At 42.0% G+C, this 17,542-nt stretch overlaps 1 protein-coding gene across 1 annotated transcript in view; it reads left to right on the top strand.

The window, feature by feature from the left end:
• Nucleotides 1-17,540, top strand: part of WWTR1 (WW domain containing transcription regulator 1) — a 63,245-nt gene extending 45,705 nt beyond the window's left edge. The window contains exons 3-5 of the mRNA XM_075569416.1: nucleotides 7,787-7,992; nucleotides 17,035-17,168; nucleotides 17,378-17,540. Of these exons, the coding sequence (XP_075425531.1) occupies nucleotides 7,787-7,992; nucleotides 17,035-17,168; nucleotides 17,378-17,540 (503 nt within the window). The remainder of the gene's footprint in view (nucleotides 1-7,786; nucleotides 7,993-17,034; nucleotides 17,169-17,377) is intronic.
• Nucleotides 17,541-17,542: the final 2 nt, after the last annotated feature.

Below are 17,542 nucleotides of genomic sequence, written 5' to 3'. Positions count from 1 at the left end.
AAGTTGCAGGAGAATCAGGGAGCGCAGGGAGCCGGAGCGGAAAGTTGCAGGAGAATCAGGGAGCGCAGGGAGCCGGAGCGGAAAGGTTGCAGGAGAATCAGGGAGCGCAGGGAGCCGGAGCGGAAAGGTTGCAGGAGAATCAGGGAGCGCAGGGAGCCGGAGCGGAAAGTTGCAGGAGAATCAGGGAGCGCAGGGAGCCGGAGCGGAAAGTTGCAGGAGAATCAGGGAGCGCAGGGAGCCGGAGCGGAAAGGTTGCAGGAGAATCAGGGAGCGCAGGGAGCCGGAGTGGAAAGGTTGCAGGAGAATCAGGGAGCGCAGGGAGCCGGAGCGGAAATGTAACTGAGGGAGAACTTCCCATGCTTATTTTTTTATTATAGATTTCTTTGTCACATCCCAGCGTCTCTCTTCACCTCTAGTTTTAACCCGGCTCGCTCGTTGTTTGTTGTTTTTAAATGGTGTATTATATTGGTAAAGTCTGAGCCCCAAAACTAAATGGATATGGCTGCTCAGCCTCAGTCATTTAGTGACATCTAGACCTCAAAAGAACCTTATCTGAGAAGATTAGGATACAATCCTTTGTTGTCTGTAAGGAAAACAGCTCTGTGCTTCCTGGTGGAGTGGAGAAAGGGAGAACAAACAGCAGGAGTTGTCATGTGGACATTACCACATGCTTTGGACCCTTCTAAATAAATAAAAAGAAAGCAGTCCTCTCCAGTCCTGAACCCCTCCCTCCCCCCAAGATCAGGCTTTCAGGATATCCCTGCTTCAGCACAGGTGGCTCAGTCAAAGACTGAGTGAGCCACCTGTGCTGAAGCAGGGATATCCTGAAAGCGTGACCAGTCCGGTCTTGAGGACAGGAGTTGAGAGCCCATGTTATAAGTAGTATACACTTCTGTTTATACTTGGTGCTGTATTATACTGAAACATGTTCACTTACAGGGGGTACCTCACAGATTAGCTCATGCATCACTCCTCCGTTTAGAAGTAGTTAAGTTGATTGAAGTTCACATAATATATCATTACTTTTACAATTATAATAAATAAAAATAGCACTTGTGGAGCATTTGAACGTCTCAGACAGGTCTGGAGCCCTATCTTTCCCCATTGTCTCTTAGCATACAATGCTGCCACTGCAGCCTGGGATTCTGGGAAATGAGCACAAAGTGACATGTAATTTCCCAGAATTGAGTGCACAGTGTGTCACTTTTTGTTTCTAGTCCATTTTAACATTGACCCCAATAAGCCTATAAGCCTATGCTTGCCGTATTTCACAACTTTTCAGCACAGCCTGGGTTAAAGAAGTGCATAGCCAGCAAACCCTACTCACAGACAGCTGTTTCGACCATTTAAAATAAGAATGACAGTGCTTGCAAATGTCATTTCCGGTTTTCGAGTAATTGACTTGTATAACAAAATTGTTAACCAACATTACACTAAAATCCACTCCTAATCTGGTTTTCCCGTGGGTATCCTTACAGGTTAGTTTGAGTTGCCCTATGGAACTCTGGATTTGAATCACTGCAAAGGATTACCTTGGAATAAAAAGGGAAGATTTTAATAGTTGCTGGTGACAATCTCAAAGTGGCATTTAAAGAGGCAATCCAAGCATTTAAAAAAAAAAAAAAACCTTTTTTTTTCTTTTAATATATGCAGCCTTTGACTACCTAAACTGAGGATCGATTAGGTCTCCCGTGGGTTCACTAAATGGCTGCCTTTCTGTTTCAAATGAAGCCTACGGTCAGTGTAACTCAGCAGCTACAATGTATTATTTTATTACTAAGGTAACATTATCTATTGTTATAGTTTGCAGCTCAAACTGCTGGGAATATTGGCAACAAATGATCACAATCAGGAAAGTGTTACAAAAATCTTGCACTGCTTGGGAGTGAGCTAAAACTTGCTCTAGAAATCAAAAGATGCTCAGTATATTAAAGATGGCATTGAGAGTTTTTAAAATAAAAACAGGTAGTATTATCTAATACTACAGAACGGATTTATTTAAAAATAATAAAAAACACATGTAGGATATTGCTTGGATTGCTCCTTTTTAATCGGTATCATAATATTGGCACAAACCATTCCATGTCGCACCTGCTGCTTCTCCTGTTTGTTTGAAATAAAATTACCAGGAAACCCCAAACAATGAACAGTTACCGTAATCTGGTGCAATAAACACATGGCTCAGACTTTTCCATATCCTGCTGGGAGGCGGGTGGAACTCTCCCATTGTTCGGAGAGGATATCATGAAATAATGGTCGTTTTAGCTGTATGGAACACGAGATAAAGATGGAGAGGAAAAAAAAAACCTAACACTGAATTCCCTGACGCACACAGACCCCATATTTCCTTCGCTGGTTCATTAGCCGCTGCGAGGTTCTGTACATTGCTATATAACAGGGGTGGCCAAACGCCGTCCTCGAGACAGGTCAGGTTTTCAGGATATCCCTGCTTCAGCACAGGTGGCTCAATCAGTAGCTCGATCATTAGGACTGAGCCACCTGCGCTGAAGCAGGGATATCCTGAAAACCTGACCTGATGGTGGCCGTTGAGGACTGGAGTTGGCCACCCCTGATATACATGGACGCAAATGCACACGCGGTCCTCGCAGAGAAAGTGGTCACGACAGACAATTTTCCCAGGCTTTGTTCCTCCGCCTCCGGCTTTGTACCAGCATTTCCTGAATCGGTAAACATCATTGAAATAGCAATACCTCCTGGGAAAAATAGGTCTTTAACTCCCTCAGCGCTGAAAGTGTAAAAAAAATAAAAAACCAGTAAACTGCACTGCTGTTCTTAAAATCGTTTTTGTCTCCCATTGATTTCTAGCCTTTAAAAGGGCGATTTTTCATTTCTGAGGCCTGTTAAAAATGGCTTCCATAGAAAGCCGGATTAGGGGGGAAAAACCGCAGGAGAAAAGCAAAGAAAAAAGAAGATCTCTAATCCTTCAAAAAAAAATTGTAACAATAGCTTGTTTTTCTTTTAAGGAAAAAAGCTGCAGTATAATATGGATTTAGCTACCAATGTATTTTGAAGGGGAATTGATGCTTTAGGTAAAATAGATCATCCAGCCCATTAGAAAAAAATATATATATATTACACGTGCTGTCAAAAGACAAGAAAATGTATATTTATATGAAAGCAAAGAGCCGTTTGTGTTTCAAAGTCCTACAAAGTTTGCTGTCTTTTTTTGGTAAAAAAAAAAACCCTCCAAATATAAATATATATATTTATTTACCACATTTGGGCGTGGAGAAGTCAAAATTAATATGTACGTTGTTTTCTACTAATTGTATGTCTGAAGCCCTGCGCTGCCAGCTCTGGAAGTTAATGGGTTAATGTCGATTACCTCCAGTGTTCTCTGCAACATCACCATAAAAAAATTTTTTTTAAAGAATAATATTGTTTTTTCACTAATGTATGTGTTTCTATTTTCCATTGCTTGCACGCCTCTGGTGCTGGTGAGTATTGAACTTAATAACCAATGTTAAGTGAAACAGTACAATGGGATAAGATAACTTACAGTGTAACTAATATTGCATACATCAAGGGTGGACAACTCCAGTCCTCAAGGGGGCCACCAACAGGTCGAATTTCCAGGATATCCCTGCTTCAGCACAGGTGGCTCAATCAGTTGAAGGCTGAGCCACTGATTGAGTCACCTGTGCTGAAGCAGGGATATTCTGAAAGCCTGACCTGTTGGTGGCCCTTGAAGACTGGAGTTGGCCGCCCCTGGCATACATAATACTGTCACATGATCATAAGACGAGCCAGCGTGAGATCTGTATAATGGGGATTTTGTTTTCATTTCACTTTTCTCTCAAAGGTGAAGCCCCCCTGTCAAATTACCCCCATACACCGGCCCCCCCCATTTTTTTTTATTTTACATGGATTGGAAGCTAGCGCGTCTGCAGCTGAAAAGGTATCTTGGTTCCCATGGTATTTACAGCTGAAGGTAGCGCCTGTACCGTCCCCTATAAGGGGAAACAAAATGGCGGGTTTAATCCACTGAAATGTAGGTGACGCCAAATTAAATTTACTAACTGATTGTAAAGCAGGGGCTAAGTGTCAAAAACGAAATGAAAACGGTATACAGTGGTACCAAGAAGGGGGCCGCCATGTCTGCGAAATGCGGAGAACGGGGGAAGTCAGTGGTCGCGCATGCGCAGAATGGGTGGTTGCCGAGGGTGCGCATGCGCAGAACAAAGGTGGCGCACGCCAAACGGAGGTTGCGCGTGCGCAGAAGGGGGAAATTGCCGGTTTGCGCATGCGCACACGGCGATTTTCGCTTTGCGGCGGGCCCTTAGAACGGAATCCGCCGCATGCCCGGGGCCCTCCTGTATATGTGACATTGAGCTGTGAGCGAAGTTCCCCCCGTCTGTGGAATGAGTTGGAACATTCTAGGACAGGACTACTCATTGGCCACAGAAGTCTGTTATCAGCCATGTACAGGGGGCCAGGTAATCGACACATGGTCTCCAGTCTAGTCCTGAAGCTGTGAAGCAGGGAGGAAAAGCCAGCTATGCAATTGATGTAGCCCTGGTCCATTGTGTACAGTGGACAAGCAAGACCAGTGTATCTGTATCCATAATAACATCATGTAATACAGGGGGGCTCAACTGCAGTCCTTGACGCCATCCAATAGGTCAGGTTTTCAGGATATCCCAACTTCAGCACAGGTGGCTCAATCAGTGGCCCAGTCTTCGACTACCTATGCTGAAGCAGGGATATCCTGACCTGTTGGGTGGGGTCTTGAGGACTGGAGTACAGCACCAGCACCACTCATGTAATAGACCTCACAGTAAAGTATCCAGTCTCTGAGCCTTGCTGAGTTTTTGCTCTTGATATATCGCTGGCTTTTCCAGCACTGAAGCGGTTAATTGCATTTGTGTTGTAGGGCTGTCATTGAAACTGTAACTTTTTTTTTTACATGTAATACTTTGCAGATTTTTGGAACAAAGTTCACCGCGTGTGAAAAAGAAACGCAGCATTTTCGCTGATCTTGTTGGAAGGCGAATGCTGCTTCTGAGAAATATGTGTAACAAACGTCTCTTTGTTGGCAGAGACAGGGGAGAGGGAGTAGAAGGGGCCAACCTCCCATTTTCTTCCCCCTCTCTCTCTCATTCGCAAAGAAATAAGTGTAGTGACAAAATAAAGCCAGCAAGGTTTCTACCCATAGAACCACAGACACATGGTTTCCATCAGACTCTGCTGCCTGACACCGACATACATTCCCATGAGTTAAGGTGCAAACATACAAACAAACGGTGGGAAGAGTAAAAATGGCTCTCGGCTGGATCCAGAGTTTGCTGATGCAGGAATAGTGAAACTTTAGTAGTTGGCAATCTGTCCAGTTAGGACCTGCCTCCTTAATACTGTTGCTGTCTGCATACGAGCATATCAAATACTACTCTCCCTGTACTGTACAGGTCCAGCCAGGAGTGCAATGGCAAAGAAATGCTGTTTAAAAATGGATCCTTCCATAAATGTGATGGCATCTGCCCAAAGTCACACGTCTCCAACCATGGACTCGCTTAACAGTGGTCACACTACGTTACAATGTTTCATTAACCAATCAGCCATGAAAAGATCAGAGGCGAAAAATCACTACTATTAACATAGCCTTTGGAGATGTGTGAAACTGTCCAAAATGCATCCGTGAGTCTGGTGGGTTTTTTTTGGCGACCCAGAAAGGGCACATTTTAGCATGTTTGCGACCTCATGCGAACATTCTGCGCATGTCCCACGTGATGTCCCATCACTTGACTTTGACTACAAGGCTACTAAAAAATGCATGAGAGAGAGAAGAAAGAGCTAGGTTGAGCTTCGCTCTTCCCTATTATATGTAGTCGGTTCTACACATCTCCAAACTGATTTACGCCTGAATGTTTTGGCATCTGAAGGATTGATATGCTTAGAAAGTGATTTTAATTGTTATGCCATCAATGATGTTCCCTGGAACATTCCTCGGGGCAGCACTAACTCTCTGATATTTGGATGACTGGTTGGCATCATTATCTATTCATTCTTGTAACATACATGTCTGGCCTCACTGATTTAGACTTGGTGGCTTCCTACACACAAATACTTTTGCTAGCACAGGTGGTGCCTACAATGTTATTGTATAGCAGGCACATTTGGCAGTGAAAAGCTTAAATTACATCTCAATGAGTATGCTTTTAAATTGTCATCAGTCTCACTATTCACCTGGTTTATGGTCTTCAACAACCATGCTATAATATAAGACATTTTAAAGTAGGGTTTACCCTATTTATATAATTGCATGTAACTTATTTGTCCTTTGATGGCCAATGAAGTGTTATTAATAATCGACAGTGTGTGTGTTATTAATAATAACTTTATTTCATGTAGCACTTTCCTCCCAATGGGACTCAAAGCGCTTCACAGTTGCAGTATAGTGCGCGGTAAGCAGCATTGCACATAGGACTTTTTTTACAGACTACTAACATATGTTTCTTTTTGCTGTGAGTACGAGTTTGTGACTTTAAGGAAGCCCTTGCGATGAACCCTCCATATGGTGTTATTCTTCAGAGCAGAGAATGTGTTAGTACTTTCCAGCAAGGCAGTAGTTTAAATATCTGGACACACCCAGAGATAAGGTTACAAAAACAAATGGAAACTGCTGAGCAGAGATGTGCAGATGTGCCTTCATTTTGCTTCGCCTGTGTTGTGCTCTTATGTTCGAAGACGTTCACACATTTGCCAAAAAGTTAGATACATTTTGGACAAAATTGACCAGTTGAAACAAGAATGAAGGAAAGAGATAGCCAGAGAGAGAGACCCAGCGTGCCTAGTGACTGACTTGTAACCCTCCCAAAACTCACTTGAACACACCTGAGAAACAAGCTTATATTTATATTTACATTAGCTTATTTTCATATTTAAATTAGCTTATTTGTACTCTCTCTTACCCCTACCCCGCTCACTCTCTCCCCTTCCCCTGTTTCTCCTCTCACCTTCCCAGCAAAACCCACATTTCAGGCTGCGGGGACCTTTCATTGGCAAAGTTTGATTTTTTTCGGGGAAGAAGGGGGGTTGCTAATTTTGCCAGGTTCGCAATTTAAGCGCAAACGTTTACTCATTTCTGCTGCTGAGAAATATGTGGTTGAGATTAACTGAGGATCAGGTGCGCGTCTAAAGTGGGTGGCCCGGGGATAAACGCATGCAAAATGCTTCCTTGTTGATTTAACCAAAACCCAACGCTACCACTGCAGCTTAGGTTAATTGGTGCATTTGTAAAGTAGGGTTATATTAAAGCTTTAGAACAGGAGTGGCCAACTGCAGTCCCCAAGGGCCACAAACAGGTCAGTTTTTAAGGATATCCCTGCTTCACCACAGGTGGCTCAGTCAATGACTGGTTCAGCTCCTTGTGACCTTGGGCAAGTCACTTTATCTCCCTGTGCCTCAGGCACCAAGAACATAGATTGTAAGCTCAACTGGGCAGGGACTCAGCCTGTAACAATTCCTATGTGCTGCGTACTGAGCACTACACTGTGTTTGGGAAGCGCTTTGAGCCATTGGGGGAAAAGCGCTATAAGAAATAATGTTATTAAAACCAGGCAATACATCTATTACTCTCATAACTTTGCAGATGTTCATAAATGATGCAGACATAGTGTTTTAAATCCTGAAATGTTTTAAACAAACAAAAAAACTCATACTGTACACACAGGATTTGTAAAGCATCCGATTCACCTCCAACAGGTCAATTTGTACAAGTTATACTATGTAACTATGTAATTTATCTTCCTTTATTTCTTTTTTATAGTGATGAATCACCAGCACCAGCAACAGATGACTTCCAGCCCACCGATATCACAGCAGACCCATCCCACCCAGAACCATCAAGCACCACTGATCAACTTGCCCAATGCTCTCACCACCCAGCAGCAGCAGCAACAGAAGCTCAGACTCCAGAGGATCCAGATGGAGAGAGAACGTATCCGGATGCGCCAGGAGGAGCTCATGAGACAGGTATAATTGCAGACGGACTATAGCAGGGGTGCTCTACTCCAGTCCTTATGGGCCACCAACAAGCCAGGGTATTATTAAGGATATCCCTGCTTCAGCACAGGTAGCTCAATCAGTGGCTCAGTCATTTTTATTGGGCTACCTTTGCTGAAGCAGGGATATCCTTCAAACCTGGACTGTTGGTGGCCCTTGAAGACCCGTGTTGCACACCCCTGTCCATAGGCATCAGTGACTGAGGTATCAATGAGGAGTTAATTGCCACACTATGATAATTAATAAGGATGTACTATGTATCCATTACTTGTTCTAACAAAGCCACATAAAAGATATTTCAGCGCAATCGCGCCTTATCTGATGATCACTCTCTTGTAAGGAAATATATATATCAAATGGAAATATTCCTGTATACTCATTTGCATGTCTTAGACAGGTCTGCAACCCCGCCTTTCACCATTATAACACAGCACTTCCACTGCAGCAAGGGATTCTGGGAAATGACATGCAAATGGACACACAGTGTCACCTTTTGCTTCAAAACCATTTTTGACATGGTTCCCTATAGGCTTAAGCTTGCTACATGGTCACAGCTTTATATATATATATATATATATATATATATATATATATATATATATATATATATATATATGTGTGTGTGTGTGTGTCTGTGTGTATATTGATGCATGTTTTGGTACACTTGCACTTGGCTAAATTATATAGTATATTCATATGGGTCACTGGGGTGTTGCTGCTGTACTAAATATATATTTCATTCTATCGCCCTGGGTGCTGTCGGCGCTTTTTTTTGGGTGCTCTACCCAAGCAGAAAGTGCAACAATATACCCAAACAAAAGGGTGCAACATCCACTTGAAGCCGCTTCCTTGTTGGTGTCTTTGGTGACCACCCTGTAATTAAGAGTGGGTCTCGGGGTGCAAATAAAGGGGTTTACTTACAATTCTTCTTTCGTAGGCCACACCTTTCTCTCATGTCTGCGTTTCCTTAAGCAGTTGACTAATAATAAAAACCTGGTTATTATATTAATTGGCCCCATGACCTTGTATCAAATGATAGCTTGTGGTAGGCGTGCCCATCGCTTGAGTAAACGCAGCATTGTCCGTGTGAAGCAGAAACTGGGGGTTTATAAACTGTTTATCACCTAGGTTTCCTGGTATGAAAACGACTCCGCACAAAACCGGGAGCGAAGAGGAGGAGGCGTGATTAGTCCCTCCCCACATCTGTGTCCTTGGGCTACGGCCTCAGTCCTCCCTGCTGCACGCGCGCCTGGCGGCATGGCGGCGCATGAAGAGACTACAGCCGCGATAGGCGGTCTGTAGGGGGAGGTCAAGGGGGCGGGGCCATGACGGGGGGGGCACGGCCATAATGGGGCATAACTGCCCTGCCCATTGGCTGAGCCCCGACCACGTGACCGCAGCACGGGAAGACAACATTCTTGACTTCCCTGCCGGCGTACGCGCCACAGCACATTGCGCGCTCACACACACACAGCCACTGGGGCCTGCCCCATAGAGGGCGGTGCTGTGGTGTGTGGCACGCATGTTGTAGCGCGCGTCGCTGTGACCGCCGGGGACTCAGCCTTACTTTCTAGCTTTGTTTTACCTTTTAGTGTTCCAGGAAAATGGAAGTAGAATGGCCATGACAAAAAGCACTTGGATCTGATGAAGTTATTGGATATGTGAAAACACCATAAATATTAGTGGTAAAATAATATATATGGCAATAATGATACCCAAAATATGCATAAAATACCCATAAATGTTATACAGGCATACCCCGCTTTAAGGACACTCACTTTAAGTACACTCGCGAGTAAGTACATGTCGCCCAATAGGCAAACGACAGTTCACGCATGCGCCTGTCAGCACGTCCTGAACAGCAATACCAGCTCCTTACCTGTACCGAAGCTGTGCGCAAGCGGGGAGACTATAGAGCCTGTTACAAATGCGTTATTTACATCAGTTAGGCACGTATATATGACGATTGCAGTACAGTACATGCATCGATAAGTGGGAAAAAGGGAGTGCTTCACTTTAAGTACATTTTCGCTTTACATACATGCTCCAGTCCCATTGCGTACGTTAATGCGGGGTATGCCTGTACTGTGTGCTAAATGTCTCATCATCGGTGCTTTCTTCCATAGCCCTGACTCTATACATCTTTTGCACTTTTCTGTAGCAAGCATTTTGAGATATTGATTTTCTTATGCCTCAATAAGCTACAATAGTTTCCCCTGTTTCACGTCATAAATAGAACTCTTAGTTTTTATTTCTGATTTTCCTTCATTCATTTGGAGCCATTGCTAATATTTTTCTTATATAAGGGCTGGTGAAAATGAAGGAGGGGCTCCTTGTGACTGTGGGCATTTCACTTTTTCTCCCTGTGCCGCATGCACGAAAAGACATAGATTGTAAGCTCTGCGGGCAGGGACTGTGTCTGCAATCCTATGTATAATGCTGCACACTGCGCTACTATATTATAATTGTGTAGCACTTTGAGTCCCATTGGGGGAAGAGTGCTATCCTGAAGTACATGTTGTTATATTATATACATGCCGTTTAATTTTTTAGTTTTTCTTTTTGTTTTTCATTGGGCTTCGCCATGTCTTTAAAACCCTTTCACTGCCAGAGAAGATCCACGCGTTCCTAGGCCCCAAAAATTGGATTTTTACGTAAAAGCGCCCGTTTTTATCAGTGAGCGTCCATCGAAGTCCGAAACCCTGGTGCTAAAAGGCCGACGCCCAAACCGCGACAGTCCCGTAAAAAATCAACTGGAAATGTTGATGTCTGCAACAAGGCACCTTCATGTTCCTTTTCTTTTTCAACATCTATACCAGTAATACAATACATGACTTTTCACCTTTTTAGCTACAGGAGTGATAGAGTGCAGCAAATCCCCCATGAAGATTTCATTGTAAGAAGTATGTTGTCCATAAGCTAATCCTTCACTCCTGCTTTGTTTGTCTTTAATGCAACCTGTCCAGAAAAATGCTGAGTTAGTGCTGCTTATAGTTGCTGAGCAACTGGAATGGGGCTGAAGGGTTTGGGTGAAAGGGTGTGGAATTCCTCTGGCAGGTCTCTGTATTCTCCTTTTAACTTGACAGCAGTCCCTGCTTGGCTGGCTGTTTCCAGCCATTCCAGACCTGACAGCTGCTCTGTTGGAAGCAGACACACCCAGCAGAGCGAGAATACCAGTTTCAGGGAGTTTTCCTGTTGGGGTTTGTGTTTTTACTATGTGCAACTAGAGGACACCTTCGGAAAGAGTCACTTAAGTTAATTAAACTGAACTTTTAACTGCTAACAAAGGGACAGTGAAAGTCTATTTTTATCAGACAGCCCTCAATTACTGATTATTTATGGTACTTGCCTTGCTAACTAATTAAGGATTTCATTTTAACATCTACTGTTTTGTTTCTATATTTTTGTCCGTTTCACATTTGGGAAGTTAAGTTGATTAAGATATAAATGTATTGAGAAGCTTTGGTCAGTGGGAGAGGTCTCATGTTCTCTGCTGTCAACTCCACGGACAATGGTAGTCCGGAATATTCTCATGAAATAGATCTCTGCAACAACGTGACATGACAAATGGGGTTATCCATTAAGCTATGATAGTGCCCATTCAAGTAAATGCGAGTTTCCCTGGCATAGTGCCATGATTGGCACTATAAACACCTAATCAATAGCCCCTATAGAGTTCAGGACATAGGGAGGCCCATATTCAATATAGCGTGAAGCAGGGCAACGTAAAGCTAAGAATGCATCAACGTCCATTCACATGAATGGTTACTGCATCGGTAACTGTCCAACTCCTTCTTTTCGCTATATGAGCAGCATAAAAGTAAGATCAAATCTGTGCCACTTTACACCACCTTCAAACCCTCACTCTTTTAGCAATATTTACTTATTTCAAAGGCATGGACACCGTAAGGTACATTCTGGGGTTGAATTATGCTAGTGCATTTTAAAGGGGCAATCCATGCAAGCATTGTTTATTTTTAACATACAATTGAAGCAGGGGGTCTCCGGATACGAATGCCATTCATTTCAGCTCCGGATCCCCCCCCCTGCTTCCAGACAAACTTACCTCGGACGGGGGTGCCAGTATCTCTCTGCTTTTCAAAGCACCGTGTGACGTCACGGCTTCCTATTGGCCTGCAGGGCACAGGAGCGGAGAGGCTGCCAGCACCCAATACGGAGGTACGAATCTCCAGAAGCCGAGGGTTCCCGGAGTTTAAATTAATGAGGTTCCGCAACGAAAAACCCCTTCAATCCAATGCCCCCAAAACAGAAAAAACTGGGTCATTCCATAGTAGGCTCAGTGAAAATATAAGTATGTTACTTACCTGTCACATTCTGTGCTCTAAAACCTAGGCAGAAAGTGACACTTGACATGGAATTGACGGTGTGAGGCGACGTCCAATATTGGGTTGCAAAGTAGGGTAGGAATATTGTGAGCCATTTTTACTAAGACGTCTTACTCCTTGGTGGAAGACATTTTACAGCCCATTCTCTTGAATGGGCCATAAAAGGCCATCCATCCATACGTAGCGGTGGCGTAGCACTGCTTAGTAAATATGGCTCCTACATATAATAGAGAACTTGGATACATTGTTTATTGTCTTAGAATAAGGACATTTTGTTACAATGGACCACTGATACAGTAAAACACCTCCAATGACACAGAAATAAGGACTGAACTGGGATTTCATAGTGGTAACCATCTTAAATAAGTAGAACATTATAGGACAATCCTATAGATTGCATATATCTTTGAAATATGTGTTAGATTTATACTTCAAAGGAAATTAGCAGTAAGTAAGTTTGCCCTGATCCAAAAGAGACACATAATAACATGGGCAACATTTGGCTGTAATTGTGAACTAGTGCAGTTTCCAGGAAACACGTAAAAAATAAATAACATTTAAAAGCCCCTAGTTCAATTAGTAGTTTGTGAGGCTTTGAGAGGAGGTTACAGCAGTTCAAACAAAATAAAGAACTGGCATATTTGAATCCCAGCTGTTGAAAAGCCTTAAATAGATATCTAAATACAAGTTTGAACTTGTTAAAACATCCATGGACCTTCAATTTGATACGTTCGTAAAGCGTACAATGTATATTCATGACGCAGAGAGAATTTCATCAGCGTTACACTGTTATTATTGGTTTAAAGCAGCCGCATTGGATATATTGAAAAAATGCTCTCCTTGTGAAGTCACCGTCCTAAGTTTTTGGAGTCTGCAATTAGCTGATAATACCGTATTTATTTGGATTAAACTAGTCGTATTATACAACGGTCATCAGTGTCGTGCTGGATATATTTTTCTAAGTGACCTTCAAAGCAGAAATTCTGTGTTGGTTTAAATAAAACAAGATAATAAAAATGGGAAGTATATTTTATTGTGTACCGACCGCACTTAGTGGTTGGCAATAATTAATTTGACAGATCAGGCAAAAGTCTATATTTTCCTATATACAAAATAACCTTTAATATACATCTATCTATGGACTTTACAGTTGTTTAACATACAATTCAGTCCACAATATAAATGTATACATTCCTCGAGGTGGCCTTTTAAGAGCCTTATTGGAAAATATCTGTTTTAGATTTTAAGTGGAGGATTAGTTAATACCAGCAAAGATAAAGGCCATACCACCGGAAGATGTCTTTTGGAATAGCACCACTTAGTAAAGATGGGCCAGAGTGTGAATTTCTAGGTAACAGTCTCATCCCTCAATTCTATCCTCTTAGCATCACTGATTCTTAGTCTCATCGGCTCCATATACTTTAATGAAGTTTCCATGAAATAAATTGGTACTTTTCTATTACAACACTCCAAGTGTGATGCATGTTGGTCCTTGTAAGTTTCCACCTCTGTATTATGATAATTTTTTGGTTGACCAGATTCATAGCCACATTATAAAAATCCCAACCAGTTAACCATCTATCCATAAAACAACCACAGTGATCATCTACCCTTCCTGGTCACCTGTTCTTCTCAGCTGTAGCTCCAAACGTTTGTCTGTGCTGGTTCTTCATGCATTTGTTTGACCTTTAATTCTTCGTGCTTTCTTTAGCCTAAAGAACAGCTGATGTCAGTAAAAACAAAATAAAGGCTGACCTACTTTGATCCACAGTCCACTTATGTAGTCCATCAAGAGTCCATCTAAGTATGGTGAAATAATTGGGTCATTTGAATCAAAGCTTAAAATGATTACATATAGTTTAGTTTACAACTAGACTAATAGGCAGAAAATAGTGACATACCTGTTTTATATTGATTTTAACTCTTTGTATTCTACACTACTCTACTCTATTGTAATATTACAGATAACATTACAAATAGTAACCCTATTGTAATTCTATAACATTATGACTTGTCTTCAAATGAGAAAACTAACTAGACCCCTTCCTACTAGTACGTATGACAAGTCTTTGTCATAGTTGGATAACCGTAAAGAGCTTCTGGCTATGTCCTGAGAGTCATTATACCCAGTGATGGAAAAGTAAGATACCCAAATACATCCCCTCCAGGTATCTAGCAGTTTCAATGAGACGACTTTCAAAGCTCTCCAGTGGTTTACCCACCTACGGATTGTCATCAGACAGGATTACCCGTAAATAATAGCTCTCCTTTTGTGCTGCTGTCTGCTTGGGACAACTAATCTGTCTAAAGAGTTTTCTTGGAATGGAGTTGCTCTAAGGGACAAGTCTTTTTAAAAGATAATTATTGGGAAGCTACACAGTCTTTTTTTTTCACCAATTTCTTGTAAAAATAAAATAAAAAACTGTCTAGGCACCGCTAACTTTTTCTTTTTTCCTTCTATTTACATCTTTGCCAACTTTGCCTAAAATGATCATGACTGTTCTTACAAAGCATGTTTAGTACCAAAGAGAAGTCTACATTTACTGTACAAGAAAGTGCAAAATATGAGTTTGGATGTCATGAAACACACGGAAAATTGAGGCATGAGAGAGAGAAACTATTGAAGGGAAATAATACAGTCACATTACAGAGGCACCATAGAACTTTTAGTGTAGTGTTTTTGCACCTGGAAAGGTGAGATCAATATATGGATCCCTGACTAAAAACATGAATGTTCTTGGGGCGATTAACGGGAAAACACGTGCACACAGAGTCTCGTGCCTCACTGCTTGGTTCCTCCCAGCAGATGATTCATGTTTTTTCTTCCTTGTTCTGTATGTGCAAGATGACATTTGACTGTTGCTTACCCACCCAATGACTCCAGGTCATTGGGGCATATTGGAACAGCCTTGTTGTTTCATTTAACTCCTGTCCTTTTTAATTAAAGGATTAACTTTATTCTCTAAAAGTAATACTGATAATTATAAAAACAAGGCTTAGACCTGTTCTGAAAGCAGCATGGCTGGTTTTCTCGAAGACGTGGTTTCCAGGACAGAACACATTACTTGCCCAAAACAACTTGTTGATGTATAAGTTACTTGTTAAAAGTATAAATAGATGTAATCAGCTTCATTGTTCTTTTTGTTGCAATATGTTGGGATATATTGTAGAGGGTATTTGCATTGTCATAAAATCCTATGGAGTCTGTTATTCGGAGTTGTACTGGGATATGTTGTTTTATCGCTATTACTGTACATGGTCTACATCTAGTTTAGGAGCTGGTTTTTAACCTAGCCCTTTGCTGTAGAAGGTTTGTCCATCACATATTTGCACACCCTACTGTACTGAGTCTGAAGGCCAAAGTAAACATACGTCTTTGTAGCAGTGCCTTATACAAAGGCTTAGAGAGCTGAACTCCGTGGTCTTGTGTAGAGTCCCGACTATTTTGTGCACCTACAATTTAAACATTTCCTTGGCTATAAAACAACGTCAGCACTAAACATTAACATCCTTTAATCTTTTGATACTCTATGAAAATCAGATGGTTTACTGATGGTTCAAATCTGAAATGCTGTGTTTAACCCCTGCACTGCCAGAGAGGCCTGCATTCGTCTTCATAGAAGATTTTAGGACTGTGGATATAGTTGCTCAACTCTGCCTCCACAGGAGCTATTTGAATGATTTGTTGCCCAACATGTCCTGTTATGTGCATAATCAATATATACATCTTCATGACATCCTTTGGTGATTTTCATTCAGAGATTTATAGATAATATAGCAATATAATAATATATTTCCAGCGTATATACAGCAGGGCTCCGCTTTACAGCGTTCCGCTCATACAGAGTTTCCCAATGTATACCCATATTCATTAGGTCCGGCGCTTGTTCTGTTTTCCTGGCGATTTTCGGCATGACGCGCTCAGCAGCTGAGTATCCGGCTGTCACTAAGCAACAGTTTTAGCGCCTGCGCAACTCCTTGTCAGATGCCATTTGTCAGCGAAACAGTCGGTTTACAGCTCTGCATCTCTGTTTTCAAAGGTACAGTAGGGCCCCGCTTTATGGCGATTTCCGCTTTACGGTTGCGGCCTGGAACGGAACCCGCCGTAGAGCGGGGCCCTGCTGTAATGGTCACCACTGTAATTTATAACTCCACATCGATAGGTCTGATTTCTAAATGACGGGGTATGAAACATTGTGTTGTATAAAATAATAATGTATTTTGGTATTCTCCTGTTCAGAAATCAGATCCTAAAGATGAGAAGCTGTTTAGTGTTTACAATGTTTTAAATTAAAAAGAAATGGATATTTAACCCTGAAACACTTTGCAGAGCACTCTGACAGTGAACGTGTTACATAGTTGATTGGTTTCACTTTATTACAACTCCTGACTACTTTGCCAAGGGCTACAAGTACTTAACATCTCTACATCAACTCCTAAGAAGCCTTTGGTGACCATGCATCAGTTGAGCAGCACAGGATCCTTTTTGGGTGTGAAATACTATCCTTTTGGGATCTGAATTTATTTGATTGAATGTTCTAACAAATATTCGGAAGCTAGGACCCAGTATTTTTGTTTACACACAAATTAATGTTATTGACTTGCTTGTATGAAGAGCACACACATTTGTTCTGACTTGAAATTCCTCTGTCTTTGCTCAATTTAGGAAGCTGCATTATGCCGACAAATTCCCATGGAGTCAGAAAGCATGGCCCCTGTCCAGAACACAGTGAGCCCACCTGCCATGCCTCAGGACATGAGATCTATAACAAACAACGGATCTGACCCTTTCCTCAACAGGCAAGTTACTAGGAGTTTGCATCGGAGTTACAGGAGATCTCTAGTTACCTTCACAAAGTGACTGAAGGAATTAGCTTGCATATTTCATATATTAGAGGGAAATATGATAACGTTGCCTTCTCTTAATTATATGTCAGCTGCCAGAACTGTGCTATGTAGACAGCAAAGACAAAACGTCTTACCATAGTATTATCTTTTTCCATGCACAGTGGGCCATACCACTCCAGAGAACAAAGCACAGACAGTGGCCTAGGTCTGGGCTGCTACAGCATACCAACAACACCAGAAGATTTTCTGAGTAACATGGAGGAAATGGACACAGGTATAGCCACAGATACGTTTGTTCTTTGCAGTATGGAAGCTAAGACCTGATT

This window comes from Ascaphus truei, chromosome 14 (genome assembly GCF_040206685.1).
Source record: "Ascaphus truei isolate aAscTru1 chromosome 14, aAscTru1.hap1, whole genome shotgun sequence".
NCBI lineage: Eukaryota > Metazoa > Chordata > Amphibia > Anura > Ascaphidae > Ascaphus > Ascaphus truei.
This window is presented reverse-complemented; position numbering and strand designations above follow the sequence as displayed.